The following is a 19028-nucleotide window of genomic DNA, read 5'->3' on the forward strand; positions in this document are numbered from 1 at the left end:
TATCACTCCTCGCGGTTGAGAGAGAGCCCCTGGCCTAGCCAGGGCACATACCCAGCAGCACTGGACACACAGAGACAGGCTTTCTGCCCTTTATAGCAGTCACTATTTCGTGCGCTCAACCACCTCCTCTAGCTCGGAAACAAATAGTTCTTTTCGTGGTGACACTCTTTCCATTGGCACCAGATGAAAATGGGTCTGTGAGCAGGTCAAGAATGAGGACCCTCTGCCCCGTCTACTCTCAGGGACCCGTCCTTTATGTTACGGCGATAAGACTCGAGAATTTCTTCACATAACTAAGCCACTGAGCCGAGAAGAGTCAACCATCCAATTATCTGCCATTAGTACCAACTTACTAGCGACAATTACATAATTTCCAGGTTCTCAGCAGCAAGTTCATTGTGCGTCCCCACATGAGTTTCCTCTTCAGTATTTTCTCTGTTTACCCTCTCATCTCACTTCTAGAACTGACTTAGGAGGGGTGGGAGTGCGGATCTAGACACTGTTCGGGGACCCTACAGGGAGGGGATCCTCTGACACCCCTGCACGTGGAGGCCTGAGGGGGCCCCTCCCCTGGCAGACATCTCTCCCCGATACCCCCAATTCCATGCATCTATTTCATTCTTAGACTTTCAGAGCCCATTTGGCCAAATCAGAAAGAGGCTGTCTTGACTCTCTGTTGTTTTTTTTTTTAAATAATAGTTTTTTTGAACAACATTTTAATGAATATTAATTGAAAGCCCCAGAAACAGCATGCTTTCTCATTGAGATGCTTCCTCCCTGGGTCGCTGAGCCCTCAAGAGCTCACTATGTTTGTTTAATTGCATGAAATTCTGCCTCTTTTCTTCTTTCTTTCTTTCTCCCTCCCTCCCTCCCTTCCTTCCTTCCTTTCCTTCTTTCACTTGAGAGAGAACAGAGAGAGAGCATGAGTGGAGGATAGTGGCAGAGGGAGAAAGAGAGGGGGAGAGAGAGAATCTCAAGCAGGCTCCACACTCAGCATGGAGCCTAACTTGGGGCTCAATCCCACGCCCCTGGCATCATGACCTGAGCCAAAATCAAGAGTTGGACGCTCAACCAACTGAATCACCCGGGCGCCCCTCAGCCTCTTTTCTTTCTCTCTTTGGTCCAAGTTGTGTTCCCTGGTCTTCCATTCACCGCTGGACAAACATACAGGGAACGCCAACTATGTTCCAGGCGCTCGGCAGGCTCCCAAAGCAAGAACTGAATATGGCAACATGGCTCTGGGGCTTTAAGTCTCATCTTCCACATGGAGGGTTTACTTATATCCCTAAGTATCAAAACAAACAAACAAACACACAAACCCTCAAAAAGCGACCTCATTTTAATAAGACTAGGAGGACTCTGAGCAAGGTAGGCTACCTTAGGATGTCCTTTTCATTGCCAGGGTCTCTCAGGAAACCCCTGCTAGGAACCTCCAGTAATGGAAAGTTCACCAGGAAGTCAACATCCACAGGGGCATCCAGGACTTCAGAGAGCCCTGGAAACAGCTCGGGCCACACAGGAGGCACTCAAGAAACATTTACAGAATAAACAAAACCCACCAGGGTTACCGGTTCAGCCCATGTAAATTTCACGCATGTCTGCGGATTCTGGCTCCTTCGATAAAACTAAAAATAGCCAAAGTTTATTGAGGGCCTAGGATGTCAATCTCCCTTCTAAGTGCTTTCATAATATTAACATTTTCAATTCTCAGGATGCCATGAAGAAGGGAGGAGGACGATGAGGCCTGGGGAGGGTAGCAGCAAGTCCCGGGTCACCCAGCAGGAGCGGGACCCAGCCGGCTGCACTCCACAGACAGACCCCGCTCTCTCCCCCACCCACAAGGCAGGCTACTCTGAAGCGTGTGTCACATCGTCTCTGCCAGATGCAGCAGGGGTCCTTGGCCTACCCTCACCTTTCTCTCAGGTGCCCATGCCTCAGTCACGCTCGCCAGGTGCCAGCTGCCCCCACACAGGTGCAGGCTGGTGGTGCCGCTGCCTGGGAGCAACCTTGCCAGTGTGGGGGGAACAGCAGGCCAGGGTGTCCACTCTAGGTGTGCCCAAGCCAAGTAGGCTGAGGCCAGGTGTGCCCACGCCAGCTGGGCTGAGGCTGGGAGGACCTGCTGGGGGGCTCTCCTTGGTCTCTGGACAGAGATTTGCCCTGACGCCCCCAGACCAGAAGTCAGGACACCTGGAGGTCAGGTGTGCCTGGCAGAGTCAGACCCAGGGAAACAGCACTCAGGCCCTCCCAGGGATGCTGCCCGAGCCCTGAGCACCCGGCCTTCCTCCTCCTGGGCCCTCGTCACTCTCCTTGCCTTTGTCACTAGGCCTCTTGGGCCCCCACCACCGTGTCTGAGCTCTGAGACAGCAGGGTCTGCCATCAAGCTCTGCTTCAATAATTTTTTTTAAGTTTATTTATTTATTTTGAGAGAGAAAGAGAGAGAACACAAGCAGTGACAGAGGGAAAGAGAGGATCCCGGGTAGGCTTTGTGCTCACAGCGCAGAGCCCAACGCAGGGCTCCAACTCACGAACCGTGAGATCGTGACCTAGGCGGAAACCAAGAGTCAGACGCCTACTGACTGAGTCCCCCAGACGCCCCTGCTTCAACTGCACCTCACACACAGCCGACTTTCAGAAACTGGGGTTTGATGCGGAGAATCTCCACAGAAGCTACACTAAACGTGGGGTGGCTTTGGAGACTGTTCCTGCCAAACGTGGCGGGCGCTGAAGCAAGGAGGCCATGACCTTGTGCGTGTGCGTATGGGGCTCCCAACGTACCCACACACGTTACCTTACCTGATCCCCAAAACAGCCCTACTGTTTCTACCACTGTTGTCCCATTTACAGAGGGAGCTAAACAGAGGCTCCGGGCACAGGGTCACGAGGAACCCGGGTAAACTCGGGTCTGGCTAACTTCACACTCTACTTCCTATAACACAACTAACTGCTATACAGCTTCTAGTGGTTTCTGGAGGCAGATGATAAAGCAGCGGGCCCAGAGATGAGGGCTTGTGTGCTGGTGACCTCTTATGGATGTGCTCCAGTGGGAGAAGCCTGGGGAACCCAGGGCAGGGGAAGGGGGGAGGCACACACAGTGCATTTCAGGGAACCAGCCTGATCCCGCAGGGGACTCTGGAACATGAGTTACATCTCAGCCTGCCCCATCCTGAGACAAGAGGCTGGGCTTCCCCATCCCTGTACTAACAATCACAGGTGCGAGGCAGGGGTCGGGGGTGGTAACGGGGGACGATGGGACTCAAAGCCTCAGGCAAGTTCAAATCTTGAACAAAGTCCTTGTTCCCAGCAGCCTGGGGTGATCCTCCAAAGCCAGCTCCCAGGTGCCCGTGAATGAGCGCACGCTGCGCGGTGCGGGAGAAGCGCGGAAATGGGGAGGGTGCATGCTGTGAGCACGTAGCTGTGAGGTGCTCCGACGGGGAACTGGCCACTTTCCCGGGGCGGGACGTCGCCCTCAGAGAACCAACCGGCCTCGGCTCTTTCTGCCAATCTCGTGGATCCGAAGGGGCGGGAGGGAGGGAGGGACAGGCATGCAAAGTGGAAGGAACAGCAAGGGCAGAGGCAGAGACGCAAGAACGATAGCATAGCAGACTGGAGAGAGCTTCCCGGGAGGGACTTGCAGGTCCAGCAGGCTTAAGGATGCCACGGCGAGCTCAAAGGGCGAGAGAGGGACGAGTGGCTCGGCCCCAGTGGCAGCTGGGTCCCGGGGCCAGCCGGCAAAGCAGACTCCTGGCCTGCCCACAGGGTCGGCAATGAGGGACCCGGGCTTCAGTGTTTCTGAGCTGACTGCGGCCCAGAAACTGAGCAGGTGGGAGAAATTCCATTAACGTCTCGGTTTATCCAGAGACACCCTTCCTGACGGCCCCAGGTGGGTACTCACAGCCCAGGAATTCGAGTGCTTTACCTGCTTAGTGTTCGCCATGAAAACAGGCGTATTTGATATTTAGGTGAACTTTAATGGACCCTGAAAAGAAATGAGATGGGTTCCCTTAAAGAATAAATGTCACCCCACCCCCTACACGATGAAACGCTTAACTGCTTCCACTTAATGGAAATGGAAATCACCTCTCAAAACATTACTAAAACTAATCATGGTAATCTTTACACGTTTCCACAATTTACCGAGCTATTTTTCTCTGGCCTTCATGAGCCATGAGTAGCAGATGCCTGTTTGTGCCTAATCACCCCAAAACAGCCTCAAAGATCTGAAGTTCCCGGACCCACAGACTGACCTCAGCGGCCATCGCCCCAAGGGGAAAATTTGTTAACACCTCTGGGAAGGAAAAGACTGCAAAATCTATTCAATAGCACCGCTCTGGTGAAAGGAAAGGGTCACAATTCAGTATACTTAACATTTATTCACAGGTACGAACCTGCCACTTACCCACAGCCCTGACCCCAGGAGAAGAGAGGAAACCATTCTATGAGACCCAAAAAAGGTAAGCAAGGCTTTGAATCGAGCCAAACCGCATTAAAAAAAAATTTTTTTAAGTGTATTCATTTTTGAGAGAGAGAGACAGAGCATGAGTGGGGGAGGGAGAGAGAGGGAGACACAGAATCCAAAGCAGGCTCCAGGCTCCGAGCTGTCAGCACAGAGCCCGACACGGGGCCTGAACTCACGAGCAGCGAGATCACGGCCTGAGCCAAAGTCGGACACTTAACCGACTGAGCCACCCAGGCGCCCCAAAACCGCATTTTAAAATGTCTCACTTCTGGCTTCTCTCCCTGTTACACCTCAAGCCTCACATGTTAAGTGGTCAAAATTCACCTCTGTCTCTCTCTCAGGTCGCAGTGCTCTGGCTTGTAGGAGGCTTCTGAAAAGTTCCGGAACAGCGGAGAGACTTCCTGGCCTCAGTAAATCATCACACGACCACCCATAATTGATACTTCTCTGTTTTCAGTAATGACCGAGATGCCGTGGACCTCAGACTCACCATGGCCAAACACCGCCCCCCACCCCCACTGTACCCACATCCACAGAGAAGTGGCCCCCTCTGTGCCCTGCCCTCAGTTCCAGGGGCAGACCTGCCATCCATCACAGGTGATGGCACGTGCGTCTGTTCTGTAATGCTGGGATCTTTCTAGAATGCCCAGGGGGACAGTTGCTCCTGGCTGGTGGGAGCTCAGAGCCCCTCGCAGTGCAGTCCAAGAGAAGAAACCATCGGTTTCCCAGAGAAACCTTCCCCAAGTCACCTGTTAAGCACATATTGAAAGAAGGAAACAGGACAGTGCACAGGCAATGGCTGCATTTCACGCGGGGAATTATTATTTTTTCTTATTCACAGACTCTAACCATAAACGTCGAGCTTGGAAAACTCAATGAGAAACTGTTTCACATCCAGAGAAGCAGATTCTAAATCATCTGCATAACCGAAACCGTTTCCGCAGACTGTGGCTGCCAGAGAACGGGTATGTTTAAAAAGAGAACAAAAATGTAAAATTCTGCCCCTTAATCTACGAGACAACCTCTTGCGTTTGAACAGCCTGGGTTTATAAGTCTTCTGAGTGCGCGCATCTCCTGGGGCCAACCTGATGAAAAGAAGTCGGGGGCTCGGTCGGGCACGACGTGGCCCCCAGCCCCGCCTACAGTACTTTCTCTCCTCCCCTTGGCCCCCCCGCCACCCCACAAGTGTCCTGTGCACGCCCTTGCACCGCTCAGGCCCCAGTCATTTTGCTACATGCGCCCAGATCATCCTTCTCCACCCTTGTCTGCGGGGCCAGCTTCCGTTCCAATTCAAGACCTCACCTGGGACCCCATCTCAAGGTCCATCTCTGCTGGACTCGGGGGACACTTCTCTGCCTCCCTCAGGGGACTCTGAGCTCCCCCACAGCAGCAAGGCAGATGCCCATCCCCAGCAACGTGTCCCAGGGACCAGCATGGGCCACAGTGCTGCTCAGAAAGGACCACTGTCCGCACAGAAGGGACACTTACTCCAGCTAACAGGTGCCGTGAGCTCGCTGTGCACTCCAGGCACCACTCTCAGACATTTCTTTGCAAAATTCATTCGATTCTCAACACAAACCCAAGAGGTAGGTACCTCTTACCAGCCCCACTTTATAGGTGAGGAACCCGAAATTCAAACTGGCTAAACAACTTTTCTAAACCCACACAGCTGGCAGGTGTCGGACGTAGGATTTGAACCTGCAAAACTCAGAGCCTATGGCTCTCACCACTACTCAGCTCTGCTTCTTTGGACATGGCATGCTTTTTCCATTTCTGTTTTAGAGATAAATGGAACAGAAAAGCCAAATTAAATTATTTGTCCCCGCAAGACCACTCCACTAATGTAAAAATAAAGACATCATTAGGTCCCATGTGTTTTGACTCCTTCTGATTCTTTTTTCAGTATATCTTACTTCATTGTCTAAACATACATTTTTCTTTCTTTTTGCTTCCTTAGAACTACGTGCAGGTGATGGAAATTAGGTCTGGATGATTGTATGCAAACAGCACTGTTAAAACTTCCTTCATTGTTGTACCTGCAGAGGGCACCCTACCTGGGGTGGAGTATACTCCTCCTCCCCTTGAAGGTGGGCTGGTCTTGCACTTTGGGGAAGGGACCCTTTGGCAGTTACTAGCCCAGCCCTTTAGAGACCTAGAATCTCCTCTCTCTCTCTCTCTCTCTCTCTCTCTCTCTCTCTCTCTCTGAACTGAGCTACCATATAAGAAGATAGACCACTCAGCTGGAGACGGGACCTCAGCTGTTGCCTTGGGCAGTCGAGCATCCCAACCAAGGGATCAGACATGTGAATGAAGACGTCAACCATCCAACCTCTCTGCAGAAAGCTCAGCTCAGGGCAGCACATGTGTGTACGTTGCACCCTGCCATGCCCTGGCAGGTAGTGAGAAATGACGGTTTACTGGTGGAGAATAAGCACCCCACTCCCATCCCGCTGCTCACCTGTCTGCCCGACGACGGAGGCGCTCAGTCTGTGGGGGATCCTTGAGGACACCTTCAAGGTCACTCGGATCTGGTAATACCTATGGAAGGAACAGAGGACAGGCTGATGAAGATCAGACCCCTTACTGTTGGCTTCTTCCAAAAGTAACTAGACTTAGTCCTAAATGCCACAGAGAACCGTGGAAGTTTCTAGGCAGCATGTATGATCATTTGGCACCAAAGAGGGATTCATTCTGTCACCACAGTGGGAGAGGGATGGGACGGGGCCAAGATGGAAACAGGAAGTTGAGTTGACAGGAGATCGTACGAGACACATGCAAGGTTGGTGGCAGAAGGGACAGGGAAAGGAATAGGTGGGTTGGTCATAGGGCACAGGTACATTAAGGGGCATGGTTTTTCTTTAGTCAGAAAAGTCCATTCTAAGGGAAGATGGAAGCTTTAATGCATGGGGCAGAATCCATACACAAACTGAGTTGCTATCCTGTTGCAACACAGACAAATACTTCCTTTAGAAACACAACAGCTGAGCTGTCGATCCTGGCGCTATGGCCAAACGCTGTTCCCAGTGCATTTCTGTGCCCTTATTTTTAACACGTCCCTCCCATTTCCAAATCCCATCATTTCAGGACACCGTGCGGGTTCCCACGCCATCAGCAAAGCCTCTGCTCTGTCCCCTGCCTCCACAGGTGCAGAAGCATCTTTTGCAATTCTGTGCCTTGCAATTAACGGCCCTTTTGCTCGCAAGCTCTTAGGAACATTTCTGGCGTCATAATTGTTCTCCCCTTCCACCAATTTCAAGCTCATTGTGAAATAGAATGTGCATAAAACCAAGTGAAACAGAGGTAAAATGGACCATGAACACATCCATCTCTGATGGCTCACTGAGCTTGTGGCCGGGGGCGACGCTGCGTGAATATCCCCCCAGGAGGTTCTGTTGACGGTCTTGTGTTCGTTTTGTGTGTGTGTGGAGAGCGGAGGAGATGCGGAACACAGAGCACTGGGACCAGAGTCACAGCTAGAGTTTGGGTGACCTCGCTTGTGAGCTGTGTGACTTAGAAGATACCACACAGCTTCTCTGAACTTGTTTCTGCGTCTGTAAAAGGATGACTTAAAAAAAAATATCTGCCATGACATCTGCTTCCAGAAAAGATGGAGTGGATATAATTTTCCCACCACATACGACAATATAGGTGAACAAAAGATTTTTGCAGAAGAAGGAATCAAACAGTCTAAGGACCTCAAGTACCAAAGAGAGACAGGGTGGTGAGTTCTCCACATTTTCCTTTTGCCTCATATGTCCCAGAGAGAAGCCAGCTATCCAGAGATTCTAATGGCTGCAGACAAAAAAAAAAAAAAGAAAGAAAGAAAGAAAGAAAAAGAAAATCCCCAACAAAAATGCCTGCTTCCTCTAGACAAAAAACCAGAAAGGGGGCAGCCGAGCACGACAGAAAACTTTTAGCCAATAGTAGTTGTACTCCAGCCACACTACACACAGAAACTGTGGTCTCACCTCCGTCCATCCCAGCAAAGGAGCCTCGATGTCCACTCCTACCAAAGCTTTAACAAGGCACCTTCCTCGCCCAGCAAGAGAAGGTCTTTGAGAAGGGGGCCAGATTTTCCCTACTAATGGATGGTAAGGAGAACCTCAACAACCCTGGTTTAAGTACAGACCATGTGGGAGGCCTGAGTTTCTACCCTCCTCCCTCTGCAGTAACGAGGGCACAAATTTGCTCAAGGGATTTCTGAGAAAGTTTCAAAAGCAATTCAATGGAGAAAAGGTGACCTTCTTCTCAGTCGATGGTCCTGAAGCAACTGGACATCCGTAGGCAGAAACCAAACCAAAACCAAACAAAAAGCTCCACTTAAATTTCACACCTTACACAAAAATTTATTAATTCAAAGTGGATCATACACGTACAGGAAAAAATGTAAAACTATTAAACCTTTAGGAAAGAAAATAAAAGAAAGCTTTAAAATCTAGGGACAAGGGCGCCTGGGTGGGTCAGTCGGTTAAGCGTCAGACTTCGGCTCAGGTCATGATCTCACGGTTCATGAGTTAGAGCCCTGCGTCAGGCTCTGTGCTGACAGCTCAGAGCTTGGAGCCTGCTTCGGATTCTGTGTCTCCCTCTCTCTCTGCCCCTCCCCTGCTCGTGTGCTGTCTCACTCTGTCTCAAAAAATAAATAAACATTAAAAAATGTTTAATAAATTAAAAAATAAAATCTAGGGATAAGCAAAGAGTTCTTAAACTTGACCCCAAAAGCATGATTCACACACACACACACACACACACACACACACACACACACACACACAAATTGATAAACTCGACTTCATCAAAGTTAAAAACTTTTGTTCCGCAAAATGTGCTATTGAGAGGGTTATATTATGACAAGCTACATGTGAGAGAAAATATTTGCAAATCACATGCCGTTGGCCATCATTATTTATGGATTCTGTATCTGTGGATCTGCCACTCGTTAAAGTTCATCTGTAACTTCACACTTAATACTCACGGCCTCTGTGGTCACCCAGACATGCTCCTGGGGAGAAAGGTCTGACTCACCTCACGCGCATGTTTCCACCTGAGATCGAGCTAAGGCAATACTACCTTCTTTTTTCAGTTCTCATGGTGTAAACAAATTTTGTTTACAGTCTACTTGGTGCCACTTTTTATTTTGTACTTTTGTGCTTTTTGTGGGTGACTCTGCTATTTAAAATGACCCCTAGCAGTGTAACTCAGGCCTGAATGAAGCTTGTCTAACACACTGTAGTGCCATCCAATGTCCCTAACTTGCAAGAAGGCTGTGATGTGCCTTGCAGAGACAACAGTGTATTAGATGAACTTCGTTCAGGCCTTAGTCACAGTGCTATTGGCCGTGAGTTCAAGGTTAGTGAATCAAAAGTAGATAGATAGATAGATGACAGATAGATAGATAGATAATGGATGGATGGATGGATGGATGGATGGATAGATAGATAGACAGATAGACAGATAGATGATAGATGGGTAGATAGATGATGGATGGATGGATGGATGGATGGATAGATAGATGATAGGTAGATGACAGATGATGGATGGATAGGTAGATGATGGATGGATGGATAGACAGATTGATTGATTGATAGATAATAGACAGACAAATGACAGATGGATGGACAGTTAAATGATAGATAGATAGATAGTAGACAGATAATAAACAGATAGCAAACACTGCCTTAAACAGAAACACACCTAAAACAAGGTTAGGTATTGATCAGTTGACAAACAAGTTGTGACCAGAGGCTCCCAACACCCAGCTCTATATTTCCTTGAGGAGCAATGGCTCATCACACAGAGGCAGTTTACTACCATTGTGGGATCCCCAGAGGGGCACAATAACAAGTAACCTCACTCATCTGGGTGAGGGAGACTAAGCCAGAGAAGAAAGTCCCTGCCCTGTCCGTAGCAGACGGCTGGTCCTCAGCAGTTGCTAATTACCACTGTGCAAAGATGCTGATTGTGTATTGTTAGATCTTTCAGGTTTTCCAGGGAAGATCGAAATTGGGATTTTTAATAAAACATCTTTCAAATGTTAACCGTTGCTTCATAAATTAATGACAGTGACAACGGCAAGAGTGAAACCATTGGAGGCAGCAACCACGGCCACCGCATTCACAATCAAGCGCTGTGTCGACACATTTGCAGGCTAACTCCCCTGGCATCACCAATCGGCAAACTCTGATTTATACAAATACAAAATGTCACTTCTAGTGTTTCTTTAATAAAAGACCTATGCATTTCCATAATTTCATCATCAAAAGAAGAGAGGCAAATCCCATGCACTACTTCCAGTTTTGATATCCTAATGTCTTCTTCTCTGAACACGAAATGGGTCAATCATCGCCAGAGGCTACGCATCACGACTCTGTCAGGCTGTGCTTGGAGCAGTTATGCATCAGGAGCCCCGATGTATGCAATATTGTTGGGTCCTCTACAAATCCTCTGTGAGAGAAAGGACCATCCCAGCTGCTAACCAGAGAGGACACTGGGCCACTGGAAACACCCAACTACCGACCCAAAGTAGTAACGCTAGCAAAGGGCAACCAGCATTCCTTTCCAGAGATGAAATGTATTTTTTTTTTATTTTTAGCCTGCCACCCCTCACATTTTACTGCATAAATTAAAACCTTTTATAACTAATTCCAAAGCACTGTCTGAGTTCTTATTCCTTAAAATCATTTGGTGTTGCTGAATCTTACTTCAAGGAATCAGTCATCATTTTGAACTTCAGATGCTTTACAGGCACTTATTGAAAGAAATAAGTTTCAATGAGACTGGCTCAATTGGGCTCTGCTCTGATTAAACAGAATGCTTAACCCCTTTAATAATTCTCTTCAATCTGACACGAATTTCTGCCAGGTCATAAATCCATAAACCATGTGTCAAACATGACATACATTATATCATTTCATCCCTGCAGGAAATCTTTGATATGTTTACTGTGATTTCCATCTTAAAGATGGGCAAACTACCCTCTGGAGATGAAGGGATTTGTCCAAGCTCACACATTCAGTAAGTAATGTTAGCACATCTCCAGGAATGACCTGATTATTTCCCACATGGATTTCCCTTAACCGTCTTAGAGCCACCTTCTTCTGGCTGGGGTCGTTCAAGGAAGACACTGTGAAGGAGGGAGGAGTTAGTTTAAGTCCTTGGAGGATACGCAAGTGATGGGAGAGCAAGTTCCAGTCAGAAGGAAGAAAGAAGCTAAGACCAGGAGATAGAAACTTCCAGACGGTATGCTAGCATGCTCCAGTGGTGTAGACTTGTAGAGAACTCCTTTTGGGAAATAAATAAATCTAGTCATCTTTTACTTTATTGGCTTCCATCTATAAGAGTGGCGTAAACTATGTCCTTTACATAATGTGGTAGCAGAATAATGCCCCTTCCCAAGGCGGTCACGTCCTAATCTCCAGAACCAATAAAAGAGAGTTAAGATTGCAGATGGAAGGAAGGTGGCCAACCACCTGGCCTTGAAATTAGATTATTCTTTATTACCTAGGTACACCCAAGGTAACCACAAGGGTCCTCCCAAATGGAAGGAGTTAGAAGAGGGAGAGTGACAGGGTAAAACAATGTGAGAAAGACCCTACCAGCCACCGCTGCCATCAGCCAAGGTGGAAGGTGCCATCAGCTAAGAAAGGCAGGCAGTCTATATGAGCTGGGAAAGACAAGGAAACAAGTTCTTCCCTAGTACCCTCCAAAATGGATACAGTCCTTCCAACATCCAGATTTTAGCCTAGTGAGATCCACTTCAAACTTCTGACCTCCAGAATTGTCAGATTATAAATTTATGTTGTTTTTGAGCCATTTAATTTGTGGCAATTTATTGCAGCAATTGTAGTAAACTAATGTATATAGGTTTTCAAATTTCTTCATCATGACGAAATGAAAGGAAAGGAATGACTACCCCCATGTTAACAATATACAAACTGTGACTCAGAGAGGTTAGGTAATTTTCCCCTAGTCACACGGCTACATAATGGAAAGTTTAGGGATTAAAACATAGGGCCATTTGATTAAAACCAAGCTCTTATCTGGGGAGGCAAACACAGGTGCTTTAAACTTCATTAGCCTCCCCTTAACTTCCCCATCACTATTACCACCAGGAGTCCAATCACATTCTCCCTCTGATCGCTAATGCATTTCCCTTTGTTTTCCCAAAAGCACCTTTGGAATAAGAATGCTATCTTTTGCTTCTTTTGTATTCCTCCTTAGAGCTCTTAGCACTGTATAAGAAGAGAAAATCATCTAATAAACATTTGTTCTTGGTTGATTATAGAAATATCCACTAACCACCAGCTGTTCTTATTCATCTCTGTATTTCCAGCAACTAACATTGTGCTTGCACATAGTTGGCATTCGGTGTCAGAGGGAAGGAAGGAAGGGAGGAAGAAAGGGAGGGAGGAAGGAAGGGGGGGAGGAAGGGAGGAAGGAAGGGGGTGGGAAGGAAGGAAGGAAGGAAGGAGAAAAAGAAAAGGAAAGAAATGGAGAGGGAAGGAGGGGAGGAGAGGAGAGGAGAGAAGAAAGGAAGGCAGAGGGAGAGAGTGGGAAGGAAGGAAGGAAGGAAGGAAGGAAGGAAGGAAGGAAGGAAGGAAGGAGAAAAAGAAAAGGAAAGAAACGGAGAGGGAAGGAGGAGAGGAGAGGAGAGGAGAGGAGAGGAGAGGGGAGGGGAGGGGAGGGGAGGGGAGGGGAGGGGAGGGGAGGAGAAAGGAAGGCAGAGGGAGGGAGGGAGGGAGGGAGGAAGGAACAAACAAATGAACGAACAGACGGACAGAAGGAAGGAACGACGGAATGAAGGGAAGAACAGAAGAAAGAATCCAATAACGGATTCCTTCAAAAACCATGGGGTTATACAATCCACTCCCAACATATACAACTCTGCGAGTGACTAAGAATCCACATGTAATTTTTATAAAACTCGCAAAACTAGAAATGACATTCTATAATGGGAATACAGAGATCTGTGACATTTTGTTGCAATCACTTTCATATCAGGGATGATATGAAATAACCACTCTGACCCAGAGGCAGTCAACATGACCCAAAGTACAAATCACTGTGTTTGCAAAAGGGTCAAACCGAGACTCTGGAGTAGGTCCCAAAGCCAAGCAGGCAGTCTTCACATAATCACTTTCCTTCTCTGAAACTCTTTCCTCACAGGTGATGATATCTGTACAGCCTCACAGAAATGTCATGCGATGTAAATAGGACGTGCATGTAAAGCCCTTGGTGTGATGCTCAACCTTTAATATTTCATTAAAGAGAAAATATTGTTGCTGCTTTACCTGAGGTGTGTGTTACATACACATCCTCCCCCAGCCATGATCCCAATCTATCCTCCAACCTCATGGCTGGGGTGAAGCAGGGGGAGAGGTGATGGCCTTGGTGGGACAGGTTGAGAGATACCTGTGACACGTGGTACTTGATGATACAAAACGGTGGGCATAAGATGTGATGCTCTGCTACGACACAGCTGTGTCCACATGGCTAAGAAAAAGTCCTCCTCTTGGAGTCTTCTGAGGCTATGTAGCATCGTGGGTAAGAGTGCGAACTCTGGATCTCTGCCCCGACTGGCTGTGTGACCTAACAGGTCAGTGCAAGACCCACAGGTCCCTGGGGAAAACTCTCTGGGCCTAAAAGGGAAGCCAGGGAAGTCAGACCAGTAAGAGAGGCCTTGGTAGTCTAAAAAAATTAACTAAAAAAAAAAAAAAGACCCAGGAAATGACCAATACGCCTTTACTGTACATTCATAGACTGACTCATCTGTTCTGACAGTATCCACCCACAACAGGACTACAAACCACTCTGCTGGATTTTATTGGCCTCAACAGCAAATAATGAGATGCTTTTTCAAGAAAAATCCACTCTAATATTTCAGCAAAACTTGCCTAGATACTTTGATATGGCCAAAACATAATGATTATAGTAATTCAAATTCCACTGATGTCTACCGCAATGGCCCTTCTCTTTCCTTATTCCTATCTCCTTGCTGATCCAGAAGGGTCTATGTGATTCTCACACCATGAACTGTCTGCCCAATATCCATAATCCCCTCCTTCCCTACAAAACAAAAACCAGATTTTGCCAGAGAAGGAAATATGCCTACCTAAAAACACTCACCCCTCCTGACTCCCTTGCCGCTAGGAGAGATCTTTTGATCTTCTGGCTAATGAGAGAAAAGGATACATTTCCCAATGGAGCAAAGAGAAGCACTTTAAAAAAAAAAAATTATGTTTTTTTTTTTTTTTTATTTTTGAGAGAGAGAGAGACAGAGCGTGAGCAGGGAAGGGACAGAGAGAGAGGGAGACACAGAATCCGAAGCAGGCTCCAGGCTCTGAGAGCCCAACGTGGGGCTCAAACCATGAACCATGAGATCATGACCTGAGACGAAGTCGGACACTTAACCGACTGAGCCACCCAGGCACCCCAGAGAGCAGCACTTTTGAAGGAGAAGTCTTGGTTTCATGATCCTTGGGCTGTCTGTCCCTTCTCTGACTTTGTCTCCTGACTTGATACAGAAAGAAACTACCAGTGGGCACTAGAACATCCATCTTTTGGCCATGAGGATACAAGCCACATGGAAAGGATGGTGCGCAGAAAGACAGACATCTGAGTCCTTCGGATCCTTGTTGACATGGTAGTGCTGTCCACGTCTGGACTTCTTGTGACATCTTATAATTTTTAAGCCAGGATCAGTCACATGTTTGATCATTTGAAGCCAAACACAATCCTTACGGATAGAATCTGATTCCAGACACTACCGGAGCCATATTTTCTCTAAGCGGAAACTTAGAAGACGTGACATAGGCAATCTGACTTCTCTTACTGTCTTTTCTCTGGACAGTGGAAAGCTGAGCTTTTCCTTGCAGTAGAGGCATTAAAATCTAAGAATCTAGATTAGAATTCTGGGGTAGAAACAAAGCAGGTCTTTTTGTCCACTAGAGTTTAAAGTCCTTAGTGTGAGAGGAGGGTCCTCTCCATAAAGCTGGACCTAAGTCTTGGCACTCTCCAACAGGGTTTAGGGCTAAAGCCCCAGGTGACAATAAAGCATTTTCAGCTGAACTCTATGAATATGCTGTGAATGTATGTGTCTGTCCTGAAAACTTCAGGGATGTGGGTGGTCAAAGGTTAAAATTGCCAACTCCTGTGTCCTTTCCAGCTGTGAACTAGGCACCTCCTCTGCCCTTATTTCTCTCCTCTGTGTCTAGCAGCATGTGACATTCATGCCGACAGAAACCACAATAATTTTTCATGAAAACTCTTAGAATTGTATATTGCATTCCAACTTACAGGTACGGAAATAAGATTTTTCAAAATCCCCTCAGTCTTGGGTAGTTTCCTCACACAAATGTACAGGTCAGGACTCAGCCAGAGACCTCAGGGTAACCTTCTGCACATACCTAGAGCTCTCTCTCTCTCTCTCTCTCTCTTTCTCTGCCTCTCATAATAACAGCTTTGAGTTGCAGGCACTTAATAAATATTTGTTCAATCAAATTTTTTTTTAATTAAATGTCTATAAAAACCCATACACAGTTGAGGTTCCTGGGTAGCTCACTTGGTTAAGCATCCAACTCTTGATTTCGACTCAGGTCATGATCTCATGGGTCATGAGTTCGAGCCCCACAATGCACTCTGTGCTGACAGCACAGAGCCTACTTGGGATTCTTTCTTTCTCTCTCTCTCTCTCTTTCTTCTCTCTTTCTTCTCTCTCTCTCTCTCTCTCTCTCTCTCTCTCTCTCTCTCTCTCCCCCTACCCTACTTGTGTTCTCTCTCTCTCTCTCAAAATAAATAGACTTAAAAAATTTAAAAAATGGTTACTGCATTTTTCATGGTGCTTCCTGACCATGCAGTGGTCTATCAATAGTGTACAACTTCATGTTTTTTGACCTCAAGTTGGTAGCTTGACACTGGCCATGGCAGAAGTATTTACACCATGGAAATTGACAAACGTGCTTTTTTTTTGAGCCAGTTTTTTAACATTTCTCAGCACCCTACGGCTCCCCCTCAGGACCACCCCTCCATTCTTTTAACCAAAGGAAACATGGAGCCCACACAGATTAAAAAGGGGGCAGTCTGGAACAGTTCTAAGAAAGGCACAGTTAGGAGGGACTCCAACTATTGAGCCTTCAGGAAAAATCTATTTATTGCTCCAAGACACCTCATGGAACGAAGTTTACACTCTTTTCACTCCTGGGATAATTCTCCTATGAGTCAGAGGGAAGAATAACCTTAAGGTGTGCGCTCTGAGTATAGATTCCAAAGTCTTATCAATGTACCTCTACTTCTTTCCCCTCTTCTTACAGTAAAAGCAAAACAAAAGTGATGAATCATTAAATTCTACTCCTGAAATTAACTAAAAAAAAAAATTTAACAAAATAAATGAAATAAATTAAAAAAATAAAACCAAAGTCAGACCACAGTAGGCATAACAATAATCATGATGCTTTTTGTGCCGCTTAAGACAAACTCTCCTGGCTTCAGTTGTTCATTTGCAGATGGGGATGGTCAGTTACCTTCTGGAGTTGATACAGACAGAAATCAGAATCAATGTGTAGAGGAATACTGGGCTTTAAGAAATGACGGGTGTTCTTTTTGCTACTGTTACTTGTACATAACCTGATTTGTTTGCGAACAACCATCCCTATTCACAAGAAGCCTCTTAAGGAACTCAAAGCAGCAACACAGGAGCCTGGTTGGAGACACCATAGGTAAGAAATGGGATCTCAGAGGGTCTAGAACCCTGGACAGCGCCTCGCCATCCCTGCATCTCCCTCTGCTGTTTTCATTCACACTCACTGGTGAACCTGTTGTTCCCACCTAATGAGTCAACACAGACAGGGTTTCTAATTTGCATGAGTGGCCATGTGTCGATGTTGCTCTCAGCAAACTCGCGGGTGTCAGTCTCCACATCACCCAGAAAAGAACCATTTGCAGGTAAAATGAAGACCCCTTCCTGAGAGCTGATATGGAGTGGGATTTCATCACAAGATGTCTGGAACATAGCGCATACCAAACAGGTGCCACTTCTCTTCCCTTTTGATTTGAGGTAACACTTGATTTTCTTGGCATTTGTGTTGCTTGATTAAATGAGGTTACGTCGAAGCAGGCTTTCAAGCTTCTTGCACAGCTTGAAACGACATGGGTAATTTAAAACCTCAGACCAGAAAATCTGCTGTGCAATATCACACTGTGACCAGGGGCTCGGCAGAGAGAATTTTTCTAATTGGCAAGACCAGATTCAACATCCAGTTCCAAGAAGGCAGAGGGTGGGGACAGGTCTCTCATGTAGAGGGATCATGAAGACACCCTGGGGAACCCAAGGGCTCTGGCTTTCGCCTCAGACAGACCAGGTGTTAAATACCGGATTCGTCGCTTAGGAGTGATGTGTGACCTTCAGCAATCCATTCACCTCTCTGTACACGGGTTTTCTCGTCTTAAAAATGAGTCGTTGTGAATGGGATACTACAGGCAGAGTGCCTGGCATAGTTCATGAGACCCTGTAAGCACCAATTCCTTCTAAAATATTGTTGTAATTATTTTTAAAATTTTTTTAATGTTTTATTCATTTTCTGAGAGAGAGAGACAGAGAGAGAGAGAGAGAGAGCGAGCAGGGAAGGGGCAGAGAGAGAGGGAGACACAGAATCCAAAGCAGTCTCCATGGCCTGGAGCCTGACGTGGGGCTCAAACTCACGAACCATGAGATCATGACCTGAGCTTCAGTCAGACATTTAACTGACTGAGCCACCCAGGCGTCCCTATTGTTGTAATTATTCTTATAATTATGATCTATCCGGATGTTGCTAATGGGAAGTAGACATAAAAGGGGGAAGAAAATCCCTATGTCCACCAAGCTAGTTTATGGAGTCCATGAAGGAACACACGACTGCTCATTTCAGCCCATCATCCAACCCATTATACCAATACATTCGGATATAATTTAATTCTAGGATATATATTGATATTAAGTGATAAGAAAAGACATTCTACAAGTAGAGGAATAAATTACCTTATTGTTGCTTTTGGATACCCCATAAATATTTACAATAATAACCACAACATCAGAGCAAGAGTGAAGGAAGCCATCCATCCCTGCAAACCAATCCTGAGTGAGTCACCACACCAGGTTTTACATGTGATGCCACATTCTACCTAGACAATATCCATGAAAGATGGTCATTATCTTCTCTCTTCTTCCTGTGTGGAATCTGAAGCTCAAAAAACATACCTCACTCATAGATTTATAGAGCATAAGACGAAGTGGTATGCAAGCTTGGGGCTATGAAAGCCCAAAGATAACAAAAATATTCTTCAAATCGGGGTCAACTCATGCATACTGGACACCAGCAAATGTGACCAGGGGACAGTGATGGGTCATAATAGCATGGAGAGTTCAAACATGAAAAAGTCATGCCAGTGACAGGGATGGAAAATGCCACCATGAGCTTTCTGTCCACTTCATATTCTTGCTACTTAGTCGTGGTCAACTATAAACTGACCGACGTGGGTACAAGGTGCCATGACAGGGCCTGAGGACCCGGAAGAATGACCCTGGCCTCAAGGATCTTACAGC

General features: G+C 46.7%; 1 protein-coding gene across 4 annotated transcripts in view; it reads right to left on the reverse strand.

Moving 5' to 3' along the window:
- Positions 1-19028, reverse strand: part of FAM135B (family with sequence similarity 135 member B) — a 279288-nt gene that overhangs the window by 127833 nt on the left and 132427 nt on the right. For all 4 annotated transcript variants that reach the window (XM_078441884.2, XM_078441886.2, XM_078441885.2 and 1 more), the window contains exon 3: positions 6915-6994. In XM_078441884.2, the coding sequence (XP_078298010.2) occupies positions 6915-6994 (80 nt within the window). The remainder of the gene's footprint in view (positions 1-6914; positions 6995-19028) is intronic.

Source organism: Panthera onca, chromosome F2 (assembly GCF_046562875.1).
Source record: "Panthera onca isolate mPanOnc1 chromosome F2, mPanOnc1 haplotype 2, whole genome shotgun sequence".
NCBI lineage: Eukaryota > Metazoa > Chordata > Mammalia > Carnivora > Felidae > Panthera > Panthera onca.